Genomic DNA, 21,091 nt, shown 5'->3' with positions numbered 1-21,091 from the left:
CAAAACCCACAGTAATGAATTATCTATTAGTAGAAGTTTAGTTCTAAATATCTTAGGGAAAAAGAGGTGTGGTGCTGAAAGCATGTAATAGTCTCTAAAAAAGGTTTGGAAATGTTATATGACCTCAGTTCAAGGGAAGCTAGTGGTAGAGATCATAAAAATAGTGATAAAGTAAGTAGTCTGTCAAATTAGTTCTTTGTGTGTATGTATGTTTTTTATTATGAAGTTTAAAATTTTCGTATACCTGGTATCATGATATATGTATTATTCTGCAACTTACATCTTCCATTCAACCGCGTTTTTGAGATCCCTCTATATTGATATTCATATAGATCTAGTTCATTTATCTCACCTGCTGCAATGTAATAAATACATCCCAATTTATGCTTATTGCTGTACATTTAAGTTGTTTCCAGTTTTTGGCTATTGTACATAATGCTGTAATGAAAACAGACTGGTTCTCTATATACACATTTCAAACAGAGTTTTCTAGCTGTTTTTGAAATCCTTAGTTGTACAGGATTTTTTTCTCTTTTTCTGTTCTCCCACACTGATAGGAGTTGACTCACATGGCTGTGGAAGATGAAGCAGAGTTAAAATCAAAGCCCTTCTCCAGCAAAAGCCTCTTGGAATTAGAGCAGCACCAGACTCTTCTTGTGGAAGGTCAGGAGCGGAAGCTGCTGGTCCTCCAGCTTACGGCTGTTCTGTGTGAGAGAATGTCTGAGCAGATATTCACAAACATCACTCAGGTCAGTGACGGCCACATGCCGGTTCCCAGCCTGGTGGTATTTGTCTATTTCGGTTTCTTTCATTCTTTCCCCAAAATGTTCAAAGAAATGTTTGCTCAGAGTGTGGTTTGATGACACCTGCATCAGTGTTACCTGGAATTCAGGCTAAACGTAAATTACTGAGCCCACACCAGGCTAAGAAAATCAGTACTTTCATAGGTCCTGGGAATCAGCATGTTTAACAAGCTGCTGAGGTGATTCTCATGCACATGAAACTGAGAATTATTTAAAATATTTATATATCACAGTGGTTTTCAACTTTTGGTGCAAATAAAATTGTCTGGGATCTTTTTCTGAATACTGATGCCTAGCCCACTTTTAGAGATTCTGATTCAGCATGGCTGCATTAGAGCCTGGGCATATGTATTTTTTTAAGCTCCATGGATGATTCTAATGTGCATTAAAAGTTGAGAATGATTAAAACTCAAATTTGAAAAAAAAAATCACTAATGATAAGATCACCTTGAATTGTATAGGTCCTCTAACTCACAGCTTATCTCCACAACAGCCTGTGAAGTGTTGAGTGTTTGTTTTGTTTTGTTTTGTTTTGCCTGTGAAGTTTTCAGATTTTTTTTTTTTTTGGCTGTCATTAGCAGAAATTTTACTTCCAAGCTCTTCAAAGGTTATAACAAGCACAAATAAAGTGTTCTTTTAAGTGTCCCACATTAAATCAAAGGCACATCATCAAAGTAAAACACTTATGACATTGAGTATTCATTTAGGTTGTAATATTTTCACATCACTTTTTTAAAAAATCATTTGTAATATTCTGTAGATCACATTTAAACATTGTTTTAAAGACATGAAATAATTTAGTATTTTTTTAAAGTAAAACCACCATTATAAAGTAGAGGAACTTAAGAAGACAAAGATCAAATCTGCTTCATATACAGGATGGGTCAACCTAATACACAATACAACATTAGTCCTTTCAAACAAGTTTGCTAAGAAACAGCTCCCATGTTTAGTGTTCAAAATAAAACAATCTTCTTATTTAGAAAAATCAAGGTATCATTTGATTAATACAGCCCATTCTTCCCCCAATTTTATACTTGCTTGTCTTCATTTAGAAATTATAAATTCATGAGAAAAGAACAAATTTTGTTATGGTATAAAAATCTTAGTCGGGAACAACAAATTACAAATATTTAATTTTTTTTGACAAACAATACTGTTTTCCTTCCCAAAATGTAAACATCTAGTAAATAAAACATATGTAACATTCCAAGTATAGAAACACTTAATGAAAGAGGTGTATTTTGGTATATTTGGTGGTAAGGTTTTTGTTTAAGTATAAAGCACTTCAGCAAAGAACCAGGCCATTATTATTTAAAATCTACTCCTTCACCCAGTTTCCTTGAGTAGAAACTCATAAATTTCTGTAGAATTTTGGCTAAAGGACCAGGCTACAGGAAAGGTCCTGTGAAATATCTAAAAGTCATTTGGCTGGAGAAGTGTGTTCATGAGATTTGGAGGCAGTCATTCATCACTTGGTGCTTGAAAGCATTCCTCAGCGGACTTCTTCCCTACAGTCTTCAGAGTAAAGCACAGGATCTGGGCTCCCAAAAGAGGTTGCTTCTGGCTGGAACACCTACCAGCAGGGCTTCGTTGCAGGCATTCTGCATGCAGTACTGTTGAAGCTCTGCAGCCGCCTGAGAGACCTTGATCCTCTCCACACCGGCCTCCAGCTTGAGCTGCTCCACCAGGCGCTGCAGGGTGCTCACGCTGGCCCCCAGATTTTTTTTTTTTAATGCTTTCAGAGTAGAGTAACTATGTGAATCAGTGCCTGAGTTTAATGGCTCAGACATTATTTTTACCAGCTTTTTTAAAAATAGGAAATAAAAGTATTAAAGTATAGGCAGTGTAGTCATTATATTTTACCACTTTACCACAGTTAGTTGTTGCTCGGTTGGTGAATAGTCAATTGTAAGATGGTATGATTGTCACGCTTAAATCTGACTCTCCAGCTCTTTGTATCATCGTCATTGTCATCTGCCTTCTGGTGTTGCTAAGCAGCATTTCACTACAGCTCCCGCTGAGAAAATTTGCAGCTGCCTGTCAGCTCTGACTTATCGTGCCTGTTTAATGAGAATTATGTTCATTATTTCTTTCCTGGCCTCTTATTCCTTCAGTTCACTGACCCCATATTATTTAGTAGGGTGATTTGTTTCTCCTGTGTTTATTATATCAGTTCCCTAAAGACTTTTTCATCCAGACTTTATGTTTTTGTCTCAGGATGCTAGTTGGAAAGGAAAATGGTCTAAAAACTGATATGACTTAAGCCTTCCCACTTATCTTCTTTTACTCCTAATTAAGAAACGGTGGTGTTAGGCTGATACAAAAGTGATTTGTCCCATTAAATTATCGTCAGCTGAGGTTAAAACATATCAGGACAAAAAGAAACACACACACAAAAAATTGAACTGCATTTGGTAGTCTTACTGCTAGTGATAATTTTGGTATATTATTTTGAAATACACACGTGTATGGATATGTTATAAGTAATAAATAAGTTATAAGTAGTTTTGTTAACATAATTAGGAAACAAGATTTTCAGCATAAGAAAGAGAGTTATAAACATAAAATTAAAGAACTTGAGTAGGGCTTCCCTGGTGGCACAGTGATTGAGAGTCCGCCTGCCGATGCAGAGGACACGGGTTTGTGCCCTGGTACGGGAAGATCCCACATGCCGCGGAGCGGCTGGGCCCGTGAGCCATGGCCGCTGAGCCTACGCGTCCGGAGCCTGTGCTCTGCAGCGGGAGAGGCCACAACAGTGAGAGGCCTGCGTACTGGGAAAAAAAAAAAAAAAAAAAAAAATTGAGTAAAACTCCTATAATATTAAGTTCTAACTGGAAGTGTTTATATGAACTCATAATTTATTTTTCTCTTTTTAAAAAGCAGGTATTTTCTAGCTCAGTCCACTGTCAATGCCAAGAAGCAATGACAATCCAGTAGCAATAACTGTCCCCAGTACCAGATTATAGTTTCTAAATACTATCTCCTACAAAAAGAACACAAAACTCATTGGATTAAAGGTTCATTCGGGTCTAGGGCAGGAATTGTACTGTAAGCCTCAGGGCATCTTGAAGCAATCCGAGGTTAACGGGCTCATGTCAGTGGCATTCAGGAGCCAACTTGGAGGGGCTCTTGTTGACCACAGGTAGGACAATTTGAGCATTACAAAGAATAATACCTACAGTGGATTAAAACATGTCAAGTCCCCTCCCACCCCCCCGAAAATCTCTTGTAAGACATGTTTGAGGTTGCTGAGGCATCAGTTCACTATTTTGTAAATTGATAAGGGAATGAATAAAGCATTTATCTTTCCCGTGTAACTAGTCAACGAAGAAATTTTTTTCTTTGTATAAGAACCACAGCTGAAAAACTCAAAAAGAGAACTAGAAAATTATATTTTGCAATCCCTTAATAACAAAATGGATCTAGGTAACAATCATCAATGTTGCTAAAACCATTAGGGGTACTTTATAATGAATGTATTAGGCCATTTGGCACCCAAACCAACTGTTCCTTTCTTCTCCCAGCATTTTATTACAAAAACTTTCAAATTTGAAACAATTTTATAGTGAGTACCTGTATACCCACTACCTAGTTTCTACAATTAACATTTTATTATACATGCTTTATCACATATTTATCTATGTTTGCATCTGTCTATACATTTTATTTTTGGTGGATTTCAGGGTTAATGCAAATATCAGTAATGTCAACCTGAATATTTCAGCCTGGACCAATTAATCTTTTTTTATTTATTTAAATTTTTTTTTTTTATTTTGGACCAGTTAATCTTAACATCACCATGAGAAGCAGACATTATTATGTGCCTCCTCATGTAATGCCATAGGAAGTATGCCATACCACCTGGGAAGGGTTCTTCCCCTCAAAACCCCCAAACAATACAAAACAAACCCCCCAAAATGTGAACCTAAATCTGATCAAGGCAACTCAGGGTAGAGGAGCAAATTAAGTGCCATGAGGAAACAATTAGCCAAATCCATAAAGTGGGAAATTCCATAGTACAAATGACCCAGCTTCTTCATCAAATAAATGGCATTAAAGAGGAACAGGACTGTTGGGGACTCGAGTCATATCAACGAAATGCAGTGTGTGGATCTTGATTCAAACAAGCCAATTGTATGAAGACATTTTTGCGACAGTCATGGACCAGGTATTAGAAGATATAAGGAATTTTTATTGAGTGTAGTAGTGGTATGGTAGTTATATAAAAAACAAATCTTCTTATTTGTTAGAAATGCATATAGAAGTATTCATGGGTGAAAGATTAAAAATTCAATAAAGTGTGTTGGCAGATGGCATATTAGTATGTGAGGTGATGCAGAGAGGAATGAGGCGTGGAACAGTCTGTACTGATACAGAGCCCTGTTCCAATTCCCGAGTTCTTTCATTCTGCAAATATGTATTGAGAGCATACTATGTGCTACGTACTCTTCTGGGTATCAGAGACACGGCAGTGAACAAAACAGACACATATCTGTGCTCTCATGGAGCTTACATTTACATAGAGGGAGAGAAAGACGGTAGAGAGATGGTAAACAAGTAGGCAAAAACACACAGGGCGTTAGACGGTGATAAGTACCAGAGAGAAAAATCAAGCAAGGAAAGGGGATGATAAAGGGAGTGTGGTAAGGTAAATAGGGTGGTCATGGAGAAACTCACTGAGAAAGTGACTTTTGAGCAAAGATCTGAAGCAGGGAAGGAGGGAGCTATTGAGATACTTAGGGGAAGAGTGTTCCAGATGAGAGGGAGCATGCCTGGAGTGTGGAGGGATCAGCAAGGGCGCCAGTGTATATGGAGTGGAATGAGCAGATTCCCTTTTTCCTGGTCTTCCAGGAAACTGCCACAGTCTGCACCCTTCTGTAACTGGATCTCTGTAATTGGCAGAATAGAAGGGGTTCTACGTGCTGTGGTCTTTTTCATATGATAAAATTTTTTAACATAAGAAACACGTGCTCATTGTAAAAACATTTAAGCAACACAGAAGTACAAATTTTTAAAAAGTAGGGACTTCTGATTAAGATGGTATATTGAACAAAAGTGTTTATCTGTTCCCTCTGGAAACCACAAGGACCAACAGAGCAGGAGAGGAGGAGACACATTAGAGAAGAGAATAACAATATTTGGAAACTGGAAAATAGTAGCTGATTCAGCAACTTCAGAAAATGGAAAGCTAAGTGCCTGCATGGAAGAAGTCAGGAAGCAAAGCACTATGCCTCAATAGAGCTGTTAAAAGTTTTTTGAAATGAAAAAAAGAAGCAAGTCACTTCTTGCAGAACCCTAGAAGGACTGCAGGCACCAGATAAGCTCTAAAGATGGAGCTGAATTCAGAGCTTAAACCAGCTTGAGGGCTTCCCTGGTGGCGCAGTGGTTGAGAATCTGCTTGGCCAATGCAGGGGACACGGGTTCGAGCCCTGGTCTGAGAAGATCCCACATGCCGCGGAGCAACTGGGCCCATGAGCCACAACTACTAAGCCTGCGCGTCTGGAGCCTGTGCTCCACAACAAGAGAGGCCACAATAGTGAGAGGCCTGTGCACCGCGATGAAGAGTGGCCCCCGCTTGCCACAACTAGAGAAAGCCCTCGCACAGAAACGAAGACCCAACACAGCAAAAATAAATAAAATAAATTAATAAACTCCTACCCCCAACATCTTCTGTAAAAAAAAAAAAACCAGCTTGGAAGGCTCCACAAGAGGTAAACCCTTTGACTTCTTCCTTAACTTTGTACAACTACCTCCCCTCTGCAGCAGAAGACTGGAGGTTTATTCTTGAGAGAGGTTGAACCCAAATACTCTGAACTTGGGTGGTAGTAGCACACTGCAGAACGGGAGGATTAAGTCGATGCCTGCAGACTCAGCAGTAAGGCCTCAGCTCCCTTGCACTCAGTTGCCAGAATGTTGGCAGCAGGTTTGCACATCCCCATAGGATTATTGTGACAATTAAATGAGTAAATACCTGTAATATGTTCAGAGCAGTACCTGGTAAATAGTAACTGCTTAATGTTATCACTAAATTAAATAGCTAAATAATTAAAACTGGTTGCCTCTAGAGTCAGAATCAGGTGGGGAGAAATGGGGTAGGGCACTGCCATTTTTCATTATAAACTGTCAGGAATATTTGGCTTTTAGAATTATGTAGCTTTATAAAAAATTTTAAGTAAAAAGTATAAGTGTCTCCCATTGTCTCCTCAATATACATAAATTCTAGAACAGGCATCAGTCACATAACTATCCTTGTGGCTGGCAGCCCCATAAAATCACAGGAAATGAATAGTAGGGGAGGAGCTGTTGTCCAAAGGGGTATAGTGGTTTCGTTGTTACAAGGTTTGGGGGAAGGGTACTTCATAAATGACAATAACAGCTGGCTGTCAACACCAGTTAACAGCTCCCAGGTTTGTTTTTTGTTTGTTTGTTTGTTTTTTTGCAGTACGCGGGCCTCTCACTGTTGTGGCCTCTCCCGTTGCGGAGCACAGGCTCCGGACGCGCAGGCTTAGCGGCCATGGCTCACGGGCCCAGCTGCTCCGCGGCATGTGGGATCTTCCTGGACCGGGGCACAAACCTGCGTCCCCTGCATCAGCAGGTGGACTCTCAACCACTGCGCCACCAGGGAAGCCCCCAGGTTTTTTATTTTACATACAAACTGGAAGTTTCTTTCTTAACAAAAATAGGATCATACTACTTGTTTAGCAATATTAAATAGATAGAGAAGAGGAATTTAGAAAAAGTTGGAAGGCTAGATAGTGTTCTGTTCCAGCAACTTAACAGTATATTTGTGTGAAATAGAAGCTTCCTATAATCAAGGAGTGCTTTAGAAAACTCTTTGGAGGCAAAACAGGTGGCCCAAGATGGTAGATCCACCAGTTTCTCTGGGAAAAGCCAATGTCCTTAACTTCTAGTAATCAATAAGTTCTTAGGCAGAGAGGGTGGTGAAAATTGCCATTACCAGCATAGTTCATTACAGTAAGTGGAACTTTTAATAACCTTTCTAGTTTCCTGCCTTGCTCCAAAAGACAAGTGTTAACAAGCCATTCTCCTGACTTTAAGCCCGCAATAAAGATTCTAGCATAGCATGTGATTTGCCCAGAGAGCTAAACATGCAAGCTTGCATATTTAGACCTATCTCAGCCATCCCATTTTCAAAATGATTTTTCCCTTTTGAGCCATTAATCCTAAATGTGCATGTGAGTGTGTGCACGTGCACGTGTGTGCATATGCATGTATGGGTATGTGTAGGCTGTCTTTTATTCAAATGTGTTTCTACTTAAGATGATTAATCCAAGCCCAGTTAAAATGATGCCGACCAAATTAATTCCATTTAAGGCTTAGTTGTTAGCCAAATGCTATGTAAAATCTTATATATGAATAATCTTAATCCTTTAAAACTATTGGATACTTTAAAAAATGACTCTGGATCGTTTGTGTAGATTGAGGACACTGGATTCTAAATAAAATTAATGCCTCTTCCCCCTTTCTTTGCTTACTAGAACTAGACTGTCAAAACGGGGGGAAGGAATCATTGAAGAGCAATCCTCATTAGGAGAAGCAGATCTGGGACACTCTAAGATGGTCAGAAAGTAACAAATGATTTTTCATTTTAATTTCCTGGCAAAATTCATGAAAAGTAAAGGAAGGTGGATTGGGATATGAAAAGATCTGAGAAAATATAAATGGGCTTTCTCATTTATTGACTGTATGGCCTTGAGCAGATCACCTCTTTAAGTCTAAGATTCTTCATCTGAAAATGAGGACAAGAGTACATCCTAAAGTTGATAGGAGACCTAAGTGAGCTTGTGCATGTAAAATACTGAGCACCATGCCTGCTACATGGTAGCAGTTGTTCTTGAAGCTTCTTGCTATCGTGATGTTGATGAGGGAAAAGATGAGGAGGTAGATGTAAGATGTAAAGAGAATTTTGAGATTTTTTTTTCCTTACTCCTCGCTGATTCTCAATTCCATTTCTGTGGTAGGTTGTGGACTTTGTAGCAGCAACCCTGCAGCGAGCATGTGCAAGCTTGGCCCACCAGGCAGAGAGCACTGTGGAATCACAGACACTGAGCATGTCCATGGGGCTGGTGGCCGTCATGCTGGGAGGAGCCATTCAGGTGAGTTGCAGATGTGAACCAAACTTGAAAGGAGGGAGAAGAGAAGAGAAAAATCTGTTGCTTCCCTTTCATACCCTTGTGAGAAATCAGAATGGATATTGCACACAGGAGAACCAGGATAAACAAGTCAGGTTGTTAATAAGAATTCTCTCCAAAGTGGAGGATAAGAAAACTGTAACACTTCCACCTTGTTACCTGGGTAGACTTCCCCATCAGTAAGGTAGGACCCTTTCTGACCTGGCACGAGCTGGATTTGGAAATACCTGGCACAGTGTTTTGCATCTGTGGTGAACGCTAGATTCTCTGGCCCTCACTGTAGTAGCTATCCAAAGCTCAGCCCTTGTCCCTACTGCTGTAGTCAGGGGAGAACCTTTGTAACCTGCTGGTTGCTTAGGATTCCATGTTTTGAATAGTTTCATTTTAGCACAGGATCCATTGTTCAACTCATATCATGTAGCATGTTAAAGCTTTGTTTCTAGTGCATGTATCTTTTATATAATTTTAAAATTTATTCACTCAAAAAATATTTATTGCCTACTTGTTATATGCCAGATTCTGAGCTAAGGTGCTGGGAATAGAGCAGTGGACAAATAGACATGGTCCCTACCCTCATGAAACTCCAAGCCAGTGAGGGAGTCAGACATTAAATAACTATTTCAAAAAATATACTTAGAATTGAATGAAGTACCTCAAACGAGAAGTGGAGGGTACCAAGAGAACATAACATCTAACCTAGGCTGGGAAGGTTTCCACTGAGGACACACATATAAGTCTAAGCTAAGACTTGTTGCATAGGAGTTTGGGAGTGTGTACAGTGCAGATGGAGGAAACTCTCCCAGTTAAAGAAACATCACGTACAAGGGCTGGGAAGCAGGAAAGAGCTTGGTATACTTAAGAAACTGATAGAAGGCCTGAGTAGCTGAGTTTAGAGACCAGGGGTCAGAATAAGGTGGAAAGGTAGGCACATATGTGTGTGTGACATACCACATTAGGTAAGAAGACCACAAGAAAGCAGAATAGGTTTAGTGCAAGTATTATGAAATCTGATCTGAAGTCAAACTGGACATAACTCTTAGCAATGAGTAGGGAAACCCTCAGGGAATGGATTTTTGAGTTTGAGGATTAAACTCTGATACTGATGCTTGGTATATTAGAATTTGACTCTCTCTAGGCTGTCCTTAAGAAGAAAAGAAATTTTATTGGGGCCTGTTGTTAATGTGAAACCCATTTCTTGGTAGATTTACTTAGCACTCCTAATTTTATATTTCCCATGTAGTTTGAAAAAAACATGGTTGGTTCAGTTGCTAGAGTCATATTATAGTCCTGCTGTTTAGAACTGTCAAGGAGAAGTTCCCCAATGGAATAGTTTTTCTTAAGTTATACTGTTATTGGATTTAGTTGAACTGATTGGTTTGTGTTTTTCTGGTAGAATAGTGATTTGAATAGTCTTTATTTCCATAGTTGAGAGTGTGCTTTTTTTTTTGCTTTTCTTTTTTCTTATTTAAAAAATAGAAATATTTTTAAAATAAGAAATAGAAATAGAAATTCAAACCATATCCCAAATGGAAAATAGAACACAGAAATCTCCATTTCCTATTTGAGAAGCCCATTGTTTGGGGGCTGGCTATGTAAATTAGTCATATTCTAACAGAGACTCACCAGACTGATGCAAATGTACATCCTTTACCTGTCCCTGCCCTTCCATGAGCCATCCTGACTCACTGATTATATCTTGATTCCTCTGACTTTGCACTTAAAGTGAACATAAACACGTCACTCCTATACTTTTGCCCTAGACCTATTAATTTTTTTTCCATTTGATTCAAGGATTTATAAGTGGCTTCTATAGTAATGCTAGGTCTTCTGTCTTTGTATTAAAAAAAAAGTCACAGTTCTGAATTATGTTTTCAGATGATCATTGGCTAGGTTGTTGCTTCAGAGTCTAGAAGATTACATTGTGTTCAGTACCTATCCCTGATTAGGATTCATTGTTTTAACTAATGAAACAGGATCTAACAGAATTTGAACGCTTCTTTCTTTCCTTTCTAATTTATGTAATTAAGATGATTATTAGAATATAGTGTCTAGAAAGAGGAGTTGATTTGGAGAAAGTATAGGTTTAAGACTGCTAACTAGACAACCATATTTCCAAACTTATTTTTTTCTAAATGTCAGGATTGGTCACCAGTAAAAGTATGTTGGTAACTTGCCTGTCCCCTCAGGAAGCAGTTTCTGCATGATGTTCCAGGGCCCATAGTGTCCTCTGAAGCACTGTTGCGTGGAACAGACCTGATCTTGGTGGGGCTGGGACTTTGAACACAAATCTTGAGATCTCATGCCACTTTTTCTGAGAGTGTCATAGAATGAACTCATTCAAGAACTATTTATCAAGTGTTTCTTTTCCCTCATGGAGTTTACCTTCTAGTGGTTGTGATTAATCTGATGAATTCTTTTTTTTTTTTTTTTTTTTTTTGCGGTACGCGGGCCTCTCACTGTTGTGGCCTCTCCCGTTGCGGAGCACAGGCTCCAGACGCGCAGGCTCAGTGGCCATGGCTCACGGGCCTAGCTGCTCCACAGCATGTGGGATCTTCCTGGACCGGGGCACGAACCTGTGTCCCCTGCATCGGCAGGCGGACTCTCAACCACTTCGCCACCAGGGAAGCCCTGATGAATTCTTAATTTTAAAAAAAGATTTATATTTCTATATCTTGTATCTTTACGTATGGCTCATTATAAAACAGAGCATGCTATGTGCTGACTTCAAACAAAAGTAAAAGTACCACTTGGAAAATAAATTCAGTGACATTGTATCTAAGGACCCAGACATACAAGCTGCTCAACTAAATATCTGAAGAAACATAGATGATATACAGAAATGAGAACACAAAATAAATGTAAATGTTTTTCAGAATTAGGAATTTTTAGGTTAGCATTTTATTGCTGGAAGAGACTCTTGGATTCTTCCAAAATAGTGATTCTCACTGCAGTAGGGTAAGGCAGAATGAGGGTGTGTATGCCCCCGCAGGGAAGCTTCGTAAAGCCTCATGTGGGCTTTTTCAGTGTACACATGCCCTCCTCTGGCTGTCACCCGAGTTCTCCTCTGCTTCCCTGCGAAGACACACTCTCTCCCACCACCCAGCTGGTCCAACACCCAGTTTTTTTAATTTTTGTTTTTGATTTTTAAAATTTATTTATTTTTGGCTGCATTGGGTCTTTGTTGCTGTGCACAGGCTTTCTCTAGTTGTGGCGAGGGTGGGCTACTCTTTGTTGCAGTGCGCGGCCTTCTTATTGTGGTGGCTCCTCTTGTCGCGGAGCATGGGCTCTAGGTGCTCGGGCTTCAGTAGCTGTGGCACGTGGGCTCAACAGTTGTGGCTCGCGGGCTTAGTTGCTCCGCAGCATGTGAGATCTTCCCAGACCAGGGCTCAAACCCATGTCCCCTGCATCAGCAGGCGGATTCTCAACCACTGCGCCACCAGGGAAGCCCCAACTCCCAGTTTTTTAATTTGAGAACTTGCAGAAGTTTATAACAACTCACCATCTAACTGTTCCACTCCTGACACCCTGAAAGAAATCACAGATGTGAGCTGACATAACACTGCTCATTCTGTTCCTGAAGCATTCCAGAAACTCTGGGAGCGAGGCAGCCAGATAAAGCAATCTGTCACTCACTTGTGGGTTGCTCCTTCAGGCCTCGGGGCTTTTACACAGAATTCTGAGGTCTGGATGTGAGATCTTTGCTGAGAAGCAGTGACAGGAGGAGCATTGAGGGCTTTATGGTCACTTTTCAATTTTGATAGTGGTCCTTGGTGACCCTTGAAAAATAATTAATACTTAGTGCTTCAGTTTTGTCATCTACCAATTAAGTGAATATTACTTTATACCTCAGAAATTTTTTTTGAACATTTATAAACAAATAGTTGACACCTGTAGTCTTAGATTTCCCTGATTATTCTTACAGTGGGAAATCTGTAGGCTTATGAAGCTGAAGGAATACGTAACTTTCACTGCCTTAGAAACTATTAGATTCAAAATCCACCTACCTGCCCATGGTGATTAGAGAAGTTACCTAGTTGAATAAGGTGAATCCCACAATGACTAAGAAGTTTGAAAACAGGGAGAAAAGGTGGTTGGGTTTTTTAAAAATAGACTTTATATTTTAGAGCAGTTTTAGGTGCACCGCAAAATGGAGCAAGAGGTACAGAGATTTCTTATACGCCCTCTGCCCCCACACATGCACAGCCTCTCCCACTGTCAACATCCATACCCAGAGTGGTACATTTGTAGAATCAATGAACCTACATGGACACATCATCATCACCCACAGTCTGTGGTTTACATTAGGGTTCACTCTTAGTACTGTGCACTATGGGTTTTGACAAATGTATAATGACAGGTATCCCCCATTATAGTGCTGTACCTAATAGTTGCACTAACCCCAAAATCTGCTGCCTATTCATCCCTCCCTCCCCCTAACCTCTGGCAACCACTGATCTTTTCTAGTTGTGGAGAGCAGGGGCTACTCTTCGTTGCAGTGTGTGGGCTTCTTATTGCAGGGGCTTCTCTTGTTGCAGAGCATGGGCTCCAGGCGTGCAGGCTTCAGTAGTTGTGGCACGTGGGCTCAATAGTTGTGGCTCGCGGGCTCTAGAGCGCAGGCTCAGTAGTTGTGGCACACGGGGTCAGTTGCTCTGTGGCTTGTGGGATCTTCCCAGACCAGGGATCGAACCCATGTCCCTAGCATTGGCAGGTGGATTCTTAACCGCTGTGCCACCAGGGAAGTCCCAAGAATTCTTTGTATATTTTAGATAATTGTCCATAATCAAAACGTGTCTTTTGCAGATACTTTCTCCTAGTCTGTGCCTTGTCATCTCTTTCTCTTGACATTGTCTTTTGCGGAGCAGAAGTTTTTAATTTTAATGAAGTCCAGCTTATCAATTATTTCTTTCATGGATTTTTTTGGTATTTCACCTAAAAAAGCCATCACTATACCTGAGGTCATCTAAATTTTCTGTCTTATGTTATCTTGCAGGAATTTTATAGTCTTGCATTTTACATTTAGGTCTATGATCCATTTTGAGTCAATTTTTGTGATAGTGTAAGGTCTGTGTCTAGATTCATTTTTTTTGCATGTGAATGTCCAGTTGTTCCAGCACCATTTGCTGAAAAGTTGGTCTTTTCTCCATTGTATTGCCTTTGCTCCTTTGTCAAAGATCAGTTGACTATCTGAGTTAGGAGTGACATCTGAATTAAGAAAATAAATCTGGGTGCAACTTCCTATTCTTGTCAGGTGGGCATTCCAGAATCCCAGTTCATGTCACAGACCCGAAATTGGGAAGGAGTTCAGCCTTATTTTGCAGATTTGAAAACTGAGGTTCAGAGGATGGAAATACCCTGTCAAGGTGCCACAGGGAGTTAGTGGAAGGATCAGGGAGTTGGAATCCAGGTCCCCTGGGGACCAGTCCAAAGCATCCTTCTTTGCAGTTTTAGGCATTGCGTCTCATTGTTGCAAAGTTCTGCACAGTGCTCGGCATCTACCCAGGCACTCAGTGCATCAAAAGGCAGTTTATAAGGAATTAATTTATAAGGCAATTATTAGAAGGCAAGGGGGTGCCAAGGGCCATCAACTTGAAAGCACTCATTTGGGCATAATATTTACTGAGAGGAGAATAAAGCCTGCTATAAAGAATATTTCCTTGGATAATTAACTTTGTCCACCGGTTGCTCTAACAACCATCAACAGAAATGTCATCCTTGTCTGGGCTGGGATCAGGAAAATTAGCTATGTCGGAGAAAGAGCAGTGGAAAGAAAGTCAGGAGGTCATGCCCAGTTCTGCCATTTCTCAGTTTCTGGAGCTAAACAATTTCCCTTTCTGGGTTGCCTGTAAACGGTGATGTCAGACTAAATAACCTTTTTTTTTTTTTTTTTTTTTTTTTAAGGTTTTATTTATTTGGTTGCACCAGGTCTTAGTTGTGGCAGGCAGGCTCCTTAGTTACAGGAGGTGGGGTCCTTAGTTGTGGCTCACAGGCTGCTTAGTTGTGGCAGGTGGGCTCCTTAGTTGTGGCATGCAAACTCTTAGTTGCAGCATGCATGTGGGATCTAGTTCCCGGACCAGGGATGGAACCTGGGCCCCATGCACTGGGAGCACAGAGTCTTAACCACTGTGCCACGAGGAAAGTCCTGAGGTCAGACTAAATAATCTTTGAGATCCTTCAAAGAAAAAAATTAGTTGACTATATTTGTGTAGGTCTATCTCTGGGCTCTCTATTCTGTGCCATTGGTCTATTTGTATCTTTTTAAGAAGAAATTGTTGTAACAGAAATGAAAAAGAAGGGGTGGCGGGAGGAGAGGTAGCGGCCAGGCAGCCCAGCTTCGCGAAGGCTCTCAGGCGCGCCGCGGCCCACAGGCACCTGGCATGTACTCGGCACGCGCCCGCATCGCCGTCACGATGCCCAAGAGGAAGGTCAGCTCTGCCGAGGGCGCGGCAAAGGAGGAGCCCAAGAGGAGATTGGCGAGGTTGTCAGGTAAACTGACTCCTGCAAAAGTGGAAATGAAGCCAAAAAAGGCAGCAGGAAAGGATAAATCTTCAGACAAAAAAGTGGAAACAAAAGGGAAAAGGGGAGCAAAGGGACAACAGGCTGAAGTGGCTAACCAAGAGACTAAAGAAGACTTACCTGCAGAAAATGAAGAAACTAAAAACAAGGAGAGCCCAGCTTCTGATGAAGCAGGAGAGAAAGAAGCCGTCTGATTAATATCAGACACCTGGTCCTGTCAGTGGTCCCTGTCTCCCTTCTTGTACAATCCAGAGGAATATTTTTATCAACTATTTTGTAAATGCAAGTTTTTTAGTAACTCTAGAAACATTTGTAAAAAGGAGGGAATCCCACCTCATCCCATTTTTTAAGTGTAAATGCTTTTCTTTAAGAGGTGAAATTGTTTGCTGGTTGTTTATTTTTTGGTACAACCAGAAAATAGTGGGATGTTGAATATGGGAGGCTTTGATTGTCTTGGGTGTCAGCTTAACATTCCACAGATGGAGGGTAGCTTTTCTATCCTATAATACAAAGCATACTAAATGGCAGTTTGGAGTCAGTTGTGCATTTAATGTCTTAAACACTTTAAATTACTTCTCTTCCCATGTTGTTTTTGGTAGAATTGTTTCCTAAAGCAAACCATTCACCCTTCGATCTTGGCTTTCCTAGGCAGAATTTTGTGTACTCTGTAACATCTTTGGTCGTGGTAGTCCAGTTCTTCTAGTAACTGTTAATGTGCTGTGAATGATTGACAATTTGAGTATGTAGTGTATATGATATTAAATTGTGAATTAGTGGAACTTATGATGTAACAGCGTATCAATATTTGAAGATATTGGTACTTAATATCCTGTGAAGGAAAATTTGCCTCCAAATTTTAAGCTGGAAAGTCACTGGAATAACTGTTCAGAAAAGAATCACAACTACATAATTGTTTAGATTTTTGGTACGTATGTTGAGAACTGTGTACAAATTGAAATGCCTGTGTACTGATCCTCAAAACAACCAACAAAATCTCAATCATGAAAGAAAAAAAAGGAAATGAAGGCTTCCATGTTGGCGCAGTGGTTAAGAATCCGCCTGCCAATGCAGGGGACACGGGTTCAGGCCCTGGTCCGGGAAGATCCCACATGCCGCGGAGCAACTAAGCTCGTGTGCCACAACTACTTAGCCTGAACTCTAGGGCCCATGAGCCACAACTACTGAGCCCACGCACCGCAACTACTGAAGCCCACGCGCCTAAAGCCCGTGCTCTGCAACAAGAGAAGCCACCGCAATGAGAAGCCCGCGCATAGCAACGAAGAGCAGCCCCTGCTCGCTGCAACTAGAGAAAGCCCGCGGGCAGCAACAAAGACCCAACGCAGCCATAAATAAATAAATAAATAAATAAATAAATCTATTAAAAAAAAAGAAAATCAAAAAGAAGATACTTTTATACATACACTTTTATATACATATGTACATAAAAATGTACATATTTTTTACATACACTATAGATATAAGTAGATATTCCCATTTCAGATGCTTAAAGAAAAAACAAAGGTCCATGATACTACAGAGGCATTGAACGAAGTCTAGCATAATGATAACACTTGCATAATTATTCTAAAATGTGTTTTCCAGTTCCACATAGATTCTTGATAAAATTGACCCTTTTCATAGGTGACATATTTTTATGGTGAAATTCTACAGGTACAAACCTGACATATACCTCAAGATTTCATTTCCTTGGGAGGAAAGTGATAGAGAAAATGAACAGTAACAATCCTGTGGAAGTATAACATGAGAATATCATATAGGTCCTGTGAAAACAGTTGGTCAATTGATTGGTTGGTTGGATAATGAAGTGCATGAATGAGTAAGTAATAGCCTGCCTTGTTCTAAAAAGGATTTAAGACATGCAAGGTTTTCAAATGATCTAAGCTTCATGAAGCTTCATATGACAGTTTTTCCAGTATTCTCAAACAGAAAAGGATCACCACTGATTCTTGTTTCTTCACTGACCTCTCGTGCACCTTTCCTAGTAAGGCATGATTAGAACAAAGCTTCTGGAGAGAATAAGATCTTATGTAGTTTCACTCCCATTTTCTAGGAGAAATTCCCTTCTGTCAGTTATCATCCCAGTCCTTTCCAGACCTATGATGCCCTTGTATGCTAACCAGCCACTTTATAAGAAGAGCTTTATTCATTCAAGTGAGACTGTGTAAGGTTTAGTTAAGAGTGTGGACTCTAGAGCCAGACTTGTTTGCTTTTTTTTTTTTTTTTTTTTTTTTTTTTGGCTGCACCATGTGGCTTGCAAGATCTTAGTTCCCCGGGCAGGGAGTGAAAGTTCAGAGTCCTATGGACTGCCAGGGAATTCCCAAATATATATATATTTATGCTTTTTAAATTTATTTTTTGGCTGTACTGTGTTGCATGTGGATCTTTGTTCCTGGACCAGGGATTGAATGCATCCCCCCCTGCAGGAGCCAGACTTGTTGAGTTCACATCTTACCATCTTCTAGTTGTGTGACCTTAGACATGTTACCTAACTGTTCTATGCCTCAGTTTCTCCCCTGTTTACCCATCTCTCTCTCTCTCTCTCCTGCATTGGGTCTTTGTTGCTGCATGCGGGCTTTCTCTAGTTGCAGAGAGCAGGGTCTACTCTTTGTTGCAGTGCACGGTCTTCTCATGGAAGTAGCTTCTCTTGTTGCGGAGCACGGGCTGTAGGCACGTGGGTTTCAGTAGTTGTGGCGTGTGGGCTCAGCACTTGTGGCTCGTGGGCTCTAGAGCGCAGGCTCAGTAGTTGTGGAACATGGGCTTAGTTGCTCCACGGCATGTGGGATCTTCCTGGACCAGGAATCGAACCCATGTCCCCTGCATTGGCAGGCAGACTCTTAACCACTGCGCCACCATGGAAGTCCCTCCCCCCATTTAAAATATAAATAATAATAGTAACTAGATCATAGGGCCATGAATATGTATGTGTATATTTTGTCTATTGTATTTATTTTTAAAACATACACATAGCACTTACTGTGTATCAGGAACTAAGTACTTTGCTAATATGAACTCATCTTTTTATGGCAAAAGGGACATGAAATTAAAAAATACAGTAATACAATAAAAATCAAAATATAAAAGAATTTCACCATACGACTGGTTAATGCAAATTAAAATAATAAGCAGCCATGTTTTGCCCATCAGATTGTAAAAATTAAGACTAATTATATGCGGGGGAGTGGGGAGGGAAAAAAAGAGTAATAATTTGCATTACTGATACATGTTTTTTAACTTAGAAAAGTACCTGCACAGTATTCAATAAATGTTAGCTGTAATTATTCGACCATAGTATGAGAGTACCAGACTCAGGCTACATGCTGATTGCACCAGGAACAAGGTTTCATTCCTACCCCTTTTTCTCAGGATCTGTTGCCTTGTGCTGAGGTCATATTAACATCTGCTATGTTAATTTGGATTTGGCATTTTTCATTTCATTTTATAGTTGAAGTCGAGTGAATTTGCCATTCTGAAGCAATTGCTGCCTCTGTTGGAGAAGGTCTCCAGCACATACCCTGACCCTGTCATCCAAGAACTCGCCGTTGATCTCCGCATCACCATCTCTACCCACGGAGCCTTTTCCACTGAGGCTGTCAGTGTGGCTGCCCAGAGTACCCTGAACAAAAAGGATCCAGGAGGGAAAAGGGAAGAGCAGCAACAAACCAGTCATGAAAGATACAGCAATGTGTCTTATCACCACCTTGAACAACAGCGAAGCCATTGCACATCCAACCAAACAAGCCTGACACCTAATGCTCCACTCATTCCTCAGGAAGTCCGTGAGCCCAGCATCACTACAAACCAGAAATCAGGAAGCATAACCACAGAACAGCTCCAGGAGGCTCTTTTATCAGCTTATGATCCTCAAATTCCAACACGGGCTGCTGCCCTGAGAACTCTTTCTCGCTGGATAGAACAGAGAGAACCAAAAGCCCTTGAGATGCAGGAGAAGCTTCTCAAGGTGAGTAGAACACCACACACACGCATATGCACACACACACACACACACACACACACACACACAGTGAGACCACTTTCCAGGAGCCTTGACTTGTATCAAGCACTGTCCTAGGCCACCCTTGGGGAAATTGTAATTGTTCTATGGAGGCAAGACTCAGACACAGGAAAGACTTAGATACACATGAGACTCAGTTGAACACGAGCAGAGTGTCAGAACTTTTACAGGCAAGAAACCCTGTGGACAGTCAGGAGAAGGAGAGAGTTGAAAATCTGGAGGAAGTAGATCTTGACATGGCTTCACAAACTAGTAACATTTGAGCCAAAGAAAGAAGACCCTGAGCAAATTCTCAGAGCAAATTCCTTTTCTGATAGATAAGGCCACTTTCAACACTGTGACCAGCCAAGATAAGCCACCTGTTTTTTCTGGGCCCCTTTCAGAGGGGCTTTGGACAGAACTGGGTCCCCTCCCCACTTTCCCTCCATCACAGTGAAAAGGCTGTTCTTTATATCGTGGATTTATATGGGAGACTGTATATGCTTAGTTGGGGATCTTTTCCCTTTTGTGGAAATTGTCCTGACTTCAGTATGGGTTAGAGATTAAGAGCCAAGGGTCTAGAGACGACTGATCAAATCGCAGATCATTTTCTTGGACAAAGTCACTTAAACTTTCTGAGCCTCAATTTTTACATCTGTAAAGTGAGGATAATTGTAACTGGACGCACTTTATGTTGAAAGATTTAAAATAAAATAATTTGGGAATTCCCTGGCATCCAATGGTTAGGACTTGGCGCTTTCACTGCCGGGGCCCCAGGTTCAGTCTCTGATCAGGGAACTAAGATCCCGCAAGCCGCACTGCACAGCCTACACAAATAAATACGTAAATAAAATAATCCATGTAAAGCATGAATTATAGTGGCAAGCACATAATGAGCACCCAATAAAGGTTTAGTAGTATCATTATTATATTATTACTATTATTTTTTCCATATACTCTAGCCATTAGACTAAGAATTATAATTCTGATTGAAAACATTTATTTTTAGTCACTAAAGTTTTAGAACCAGTAGTGTAATGATAACTTCTGTTTATTGAGCCAGGCCCTATGCCTTTCAGACATTATCTCTAATCCTGGCAACGACCAAAATATTAACATTATCCTCATTTTATAGATGAGAAAACTGAGGCACAGAAATGTGCCAAGGATTTGCTGTCATTGAAATGTTGCTGAAAACCTCAAATTATATATCTCCTTTGAGTAATCATTAAAAATATGCCTTCACACACCTATTTAGATGGTTAATGCTATGAACATCTTTGGAGTTTTCTTTCGCTAACTTAACTTTCATCTGCTATATATAATTGGTCATCAAGTCCTGTCAATTCTTTTTTCAAGAAGTCTTTCAAATCTATCTGTTCCACTTCATTCCCATGGCTACTACCCTGGATTAAGCTTCTCTTACGCCATACATGATTTCCACCCCTTCCAACCTGGCCATCTTCCCAACTTAACTAATCTTGAGCTCTCCCTAACATGCCACAGATGTGGAGACCAGCAGTATCAAGTTGATATCAAGAATTGCTGTTCCTGTAAAGGACACATCACTATATACGGAAAGACACCCCCCCTCTTCTAGATACCAA

At 40.4% G+C, this 21,091-nt stretch overlaps 1 protein-coding gene and 2 pseudogenes across 1 annotated transcript in view; 2 read left to right on the top strand and 1 right to left on the bottom strand.

Annotated features, from left to right (window-relative positions):
• The window catches only part of TANGO6 (transport and golgi organization 6 homolog), a 179,267-nt gene that overhangs the window by 52,931 nt on the left and 105,245 nt on the right, over positions 1 to 21,091 (top strand). The window contains exons 11-13 of the mRNA XM_029238109.1: positions 558 to 749; positions 8,789 to 8,923; positions 18,936 to 19,451. Of these exons, the coding sequence (XP_029093942.1) occupies positions 558 to 749; positions 8,789 to 8,923; positions 18,936 to 19,451 (843 nt within the window). The remainder of the gene's footprint in view (positions 1 to 557; positions 750 to 8,788; positions 8,924 to 18,935; positions 19,452 to 21,091) is intronic.
• Positions 2,052 to 3,984, bottom strand: LOC114904355 (annotated as a pseudogene).
• Positions 15,029 to 15,684, top strand: LOC114904348 (annotated as a pseudogene).

This window comes from Monodon monoceros, unplaced genomic scaffold (genome assembly GCF_005190385.1).
Source record: "Monodon monoceros isolate NGI ecotype Baffin Bay Population unplaced genomic scaffold, NGI_Narwhal_1 Super_Scaffold_10, whole genome shotgun sequence".
NCBI lineage: Eukaryota > Metazoa > Chordata > Mammalia > Artiodactyla > Monodontidae > Monodon > Monodon monoceros.
This window is presented reverse-complemented; position numbering and strand designations above follow the sequence as displayed.